A 5919-nucleotide genomic window follows, 5' to 3' on the forward strand; every position below is an offset into this window, starting at 1 on the left:
CTTAAAACTTAATCCGAACCAGAACTAAACTTAAAACTAGTAAACTTCAACCAACACAAGTTGAGGCCCACCGTGGCTTGTCCAATGCCTCCCCCTTGCCTACTTCCCGTGGAGTTGATTCCGAACTGGTATCGCCCTTTAAAAAATTCCAAAGAAATACATATCATTTTAAAAATTGAACATCCGTTAGGTTACTGGCGACTCTCACTAGCATTAGGTAATGGCAATTACAAATATACTTAAAAGGGTGCGTTGGAGTTTTCACAAACACATCATCCTCGAAGCACTGGAGAAACAAACACGAAAAATAGTTTTTAATTTTTGGATTTAATTCATCGAGCAACAAAATGACACACTGGAACTAATTGCCCGGGAAAGATTTTGGCGTGGGAGAGAGGCAAACATTCACTGGTGCAACAGAAGGCGGCTCTGTGTACATACATTCTCGATGGTAAAGACAAATTGGATTCCCAGCTCAGATTTTATACAAATTATGGGTAGCCTCAACAACAATTGTCAATTGGTAATATGGTAAATAATGGATTATCACTTATTAGTTATTACACAGAGTTGATCCTCACGATCCCCGGCCTCCTCGTTGCCTCTTTTCTTCTAGCGCAGTTGCTTCGTTTAACATGTCAGCAGCGTCCTTGTGCATGTCTAGCTTGGCTAGAGCAACTGATTGCATGTAGAAGGCCGTGGGCCAGTCTGGATAAACACATTGCGCTTGCATTGCATCTCGTAGGGCAGCATCTGGTTGCTCATTTAACAGGTAGCATAAACTGCGTCGCGCAAAAACGGTTGGCGACACCATAGTTCCAACATCTATGAACTGCGCCCAAAAAACACAAAAGGAACGACTTCAGTGAGCATCACTACTCAAGGCCATAGTTCAAGATTATAACTCACTGAGCCCATCCTAAATTTGAAACAAACAAAAATGCCTCAAACAGCTATGCTAATCAGCGAGTACGAAAGACTGCAGCAGCAGTAATTTGATTCAAAACGGTTATATCAGAAAAGCAAACATGATAAGACTAACAGTTGGGGCCAGAAACTTTTCCACTCTTATGACATAATTTACAGGTGTAAAGGTTCCGAGGCAAAAATTTTGTCAACTTATTGGCGTAATTCCAGCCCACAAGATTAAAAATAAAAATACACACGCATGTGCAAACAACAAAGTTATACCTGGGAGTAACAGTCAATGGCAGCTTTAAAATCTTTGTCCCGGAATGCATAATCCCCTCGCTTCCTTGCCTCCAACATGTCTCTCATCTGTTGAGTCCACTCTTGGAAAGATAACTGAAGCCATCCAAATTCAAAAAAGATCTCTTAGCATAAATTGATTGAACAAGGATATGCATGATGCCCTAGTACCACTTAACTACCTCATTGGTTCCTTCATCATCTCTGTAGTGCGTCATAACCAAGATCTGATGGATTGCTGTGAGGTCCATCCGAGAGCAGGCGTCACCCATAGCAGATAGGGGACGTTGTGGGGTTGAAGGGGCTTCCTCATGCTTTGGAATCCCAAGCATCACATAAGATGGAACCTGCAATCCAAAACCTTGGTAATTAGATTCTTCTTGTGAAGTAGTCCTCCTTTATCATCTTACAAGCACGACTGAGTACAGATCATATATGATCCCTTATTAGATCATCAAATCAACAAAGTTTTGGCCATGTAAGGATATGAGGATGCACCACAGGGGAATGCCTGAAGTTAAAAAGGCATCGGCTATGGCAAGGATGCCGCTACAATCCATATATGCCCTGTGCACGCATCATTTTCCAGTCCATGGGTCTCCACTACTTCAAAAATAGTGTAAAGTGATTCCTTTTGGACTCAGCCACACTAAGCCATCAATAAACAGCTTGTGCCAGGGACATACTAAGTCACAAGTACAAAACCACGAACAAAGCACTAAGAAAAGAATAACAGCTTTGTTCATGGACTCGACAATTTAATAATCCAATACGGGAAAGCCTCTTACATCAGGTTTGGTCTGCAGTGGAGAAAGTGTTGCAACAAGGTCCTTCGTATTAGGCCGCTCTCTAGGTTCATATTGGAGACATTGAGAAGCAAGATTAACAACTACTGTTGCTTCCTCTGTAGAAAATTTCCCCTCCAAATGTGAATCCATTAACAGAATGATATTTTTCCCTCGTATCATATCAAGAGCCTGTTTGCATGAATTTAAATCATTTAAATACTAGAGTATGTTCTAAAAAAGGCCAGCATTAAACATGTCATCCTACACCTTAAGTAGAATTGACGTATAAATTACGAAACAAATATACATACTTATCAATGTTTTCCATCAATATAAACACTGTGAAGTATGATTATCTTACATGATGGTTAACTCTAGATAATAACAGAAACTGGTAAACAAGTCAAACGGCACGACGGAGGACACACCCAGCATATTGAAGTACTGTTAAACTTCATAATTTGGACATCATGTTGATAGTGAAGAAAACACTTCTCATGTAATGAAACAAAAAATAAATTGAAATTTATAATTATGCAAATTTAGGAAAACCATCGAACCAGTTTTGCAATGAGATAAAATGAAGGTAGTGTTGCGTTATGACTAACATCAAGTATCAAGATGGGCAAATGATATGGAGAAGGAATCAAGTTATATAAAGAGGGACTTTGTTTGCTGATTATTTGTTTCCTATAAGATATGGAAGTTACAAAGACAACTGATGCTCAAATCCAACATGCAGGAGAGACACAAAGATATTTCTGCATATCATATCCCAACAATCAAGTTTAATATAAAAGCGACAACTACAAGTTGACACACTCCAAGATGACTATAGTACTAAAGGCTCTAGTTTGCATAAGCAATAAAGGTGTAGGACAGACTAACTGTAAAATGTGCATCCGACATATTATATAGCACCCCACTTACATGACTTGGAGGGATGTGCTTCCCACTTAGCAGATCTAGAAGGACAGTGCCAAAGCTATAAACAACACTTTCTGGAGTGACTCTTCCTACATTGTAAATAAACAACCAGTAAAGTCAGCACATCTCAAGCAGGAAAAGTCCTTCAGATATAGTAACAAGAAAAATAATCAAACAGATGGGTAGTATTTAGACTAGAGAAGTTATTACCATTTCTTAAATATTCAGGCGGCGTGTAAGCGAGATTTGTGCTGTAACTCTTCCCATCCCTACTATTTCTCATCAAGCCAAAACATGAAAGGCGAGGATCACCATCCTACAAGTCCATCCAAATACTACATTATCACCCTAAATAGTAATGGACACGGACATGATTGAAAATACATATATTTTTAACTAAGATGATCAGATCTGAAAAAGGAATACCTCATCAAAGAGAACCCTATAAGCATTCAAATCGTGGTATAACGGACGGCCCTCAGTACTACAATAATCTAAAGCTTCAGCAATATAAAGAGCCACTCTTAAACGCATGGCCCACTCAATGGTTTGATTCTCCCCTGTATGAAAAGCAGAGACCAAAAATTAATCTTCGACAAATTCAGCCACTAGTTCTCAATTTGGAGGAACAAAACTCAAACGTTGAATTGATTGCTTATGCAAACCTTAAGAAACTAGCAGTACGAAGACAAGCACAGTACAGCCACTTTAGATAGAAAACTATACTAAAAAGTAAAAACCACACCTTGCCACGACTTCTCCAAATGAAGGGCAATGTTAAACATCATAGCATTAGCAATACTACCAGGTAAGATTAATGGCCTAACTGTTTCATGTCATAGAAAACTAATGTGAATGACATCTTGCATTTCATTGATTGTTTAAAAACTATATATTTAGAGGTACTTCACAAAAGGGTCATTCAGAAATCTTAGAAGCTAAGCTAAAAAGTAGCATTCTTGATGCAACAGCTAAAGCCAAAAGACGAAAAAGCAAAAAAAAATGATAGATTTTGGTTGACATACAGTGGAACAAATGCTTAGCTAAAGTATCAGTAGGCATGTACTCGGCAACTAGCAGCCTCTCATCCCCATCACAGCAATACCCAATCAAATTCGCAAGCCGCCGATGCCGCAGCTTCCCAACACCCCAAGCTTCCTCCTGCAGAACCAAAACCCACAAATAATTTCACAGGTTGAATTCAAAAAACGATTGAAAACCCCCCAAAAATACCAAAAACTCAAAAACCCAATGAAGCAAAAGCACAAAAAATAAAAAATAAAAAAAAAGCTCACCGCAAACTGCTTGGGATCAGGCCACGCCATCTTGGTGAACTTCTTGACGGCGATCCAACGGCGGTTCTGCAGCCGACCCTTGTAAACAAGATTTGGGGCCTTCTCGCCGCTCTCAGAGACTATGTAGTCAGAGCTGAAGTTGTTGGTGGCGGCTTTGAGGTCGGCGAAGGAGAATTCGGAGAAGGGTGGGGCTCCGCCGGTTTCCGGGTCGGATCCTGAGGTGGGATTCGGGTGGTGGGTCGGGTTCCTGCTGTTGTGAGCTAGTTGCTGGGTTTGAATTTTCTCTGGTGGTTGTTTCTCTGAAACTTTGGATTCACAGCAACCCATGACTTGGTTTTCTGTGGGGGTTTGAATTTCAGTGAGATTTTGAGCTTCTCGGAGTTGGAAAGATGGAAGCCTTTTAGAGGAAAACCATGAGCTGGCTCCTTGCTGCCTCTGCTTTGGAGTGCCTAGTGGGTTGAGAGGGGAGAGAGAGAGAAAGAGTTTCCTGGCGGTTTAATGTTAGAGGTTATGGTAATTAAAACATTTTCTAGTTGCTACAGTTTAATTAGTTACTACTCTTCCATTATTTTCACTAATCACTTTTGGTTTTTTTTTTTTTTTCATTTTTTTGAAATTAGGATAATTGGTGGTAAATCATAGTTATTCATCCATTTTGAGTCTAAAAAGGCTATGGAGAGTTCCGTTTTACCCGTGATCACAGTTAAATAGACTCACCAGCTCAAAGCATCAAATCTATGAACTCCCACTTTTTTTTTTGTTTATTGGTAATTTGATTTTTTAAATTTTCCCTAAAAAGATATAGCTTTATTGGATTTCCTTGTGCGAAGAAAATGATATGGACGCAACACGCACCCTTCTACGTCAATGTAAACATTCTAACAACATTAATCTTGTTTTTATGAAGTTTTGATGAGATATTATGCAAGTTTTTAGTAATAGTTTTACGTTTTCCCATCCGTAATTGTCACTAATCTCCTTTGGTAATATGTTTTTTTCAAATCTCCAAAAACAGAAAGTTTTATTTTTTTTTTGTCAAAAAAAACAGAAAGTTTTATTAGATTTTCTCTTTCAGCAAAACATAGGAGGGCAACACCTTTCCGCATCAATATTTATGATTCGGGAAAGGGATTCACCTAATCATCTTCATCAAACAATCTGGGTTTTTGAAAATTGATCCAACGGGTAATCTTATTATAATTTTTAGAGTTAGCCCGTGTTTTTAGCCGTTTGATCAATTTCAAGAGCCCGAATTGTTTGATGAGGAGGATTAGGTGGAATGGATCCGAAGATGATCCATTTCCTATGATTCGAATACTGATCCTTTATGAAATAAGTTTCAAATTTCTAATTATCACTTTCAGTAGTATATTTTTTTTCGAATTTTCAAAAAGAAATGCAATTTGAGCATCTTTTTACTTTCATTTTTTCCGTATTAATACTAAAATTTTGATTAAACAAGGTTTGATTATGAAGTTTTATTGGGATCTATTGCAATTTTCTTATAATCTTACTTATCAATTTTACAATGACCTATATCATTCAAAATGAGAAACCGTATTAGGATTGCAAGATTACATTAATCTTTGTAATTTGTGTTAATATTTTATGTAATTTATTTATAATTTTCCTTAAACCCCATAAGATTTGCCCCTCTTAAATTAGATTTATAATTTGATGCCATCATTTAAACTATCCCC

The 5919-nt window shown here is 38.0% G+C and overlaps 1 protein-coding gene across 1 annotated transcript; it reads right to left on the reverse strand.

Annotated features, from left to right (window-relative positions):
* Window positions 1-449: 449 nt before the first annotated feature.
* On the reverse strand, window positions 450-4705 carry LOC103424388 (serine/threonine-protein kinase BSK1). The gene is made up of 9 exons (XM_008362469.4): window positions 4220-4705; window positions 3950-4085; window positions 3351-3484; window positions 3135-3240; window positions 2928-3013; window positions 1998-2186; window positions 1392-1556; window positions 1192-1305; window positions 450-832 (listed from the first exon to the last, which is right to left on the reverse strand). The coding sequence occupies exons 1-9, from the start codon at window positions 4544-4546 to the stop codon at window positions 578-580; spliced, it is 1512 nt and encodes a 503-aa protein (XP_008360691.3). The 5' UTR covers window positions 4547-4705; the 3' UTR covers window positions 450-577.
* Between the last annotated feature and the right edge of the window lie 1214 nt (window positions 4706-5919).

This window comes from Malus domestica, chromosome 10 (genome assembly GCF_042453785.1).
Source record: "Malus domestica chromosome 10, GDT2T_hap1".
Classification (NCBI taxonomy): Eukaryota; Viridiplantae; Streptophyta; class Magnoliopsida; order Rosales; family Rosaceae; genus Malus; species Malus domestica.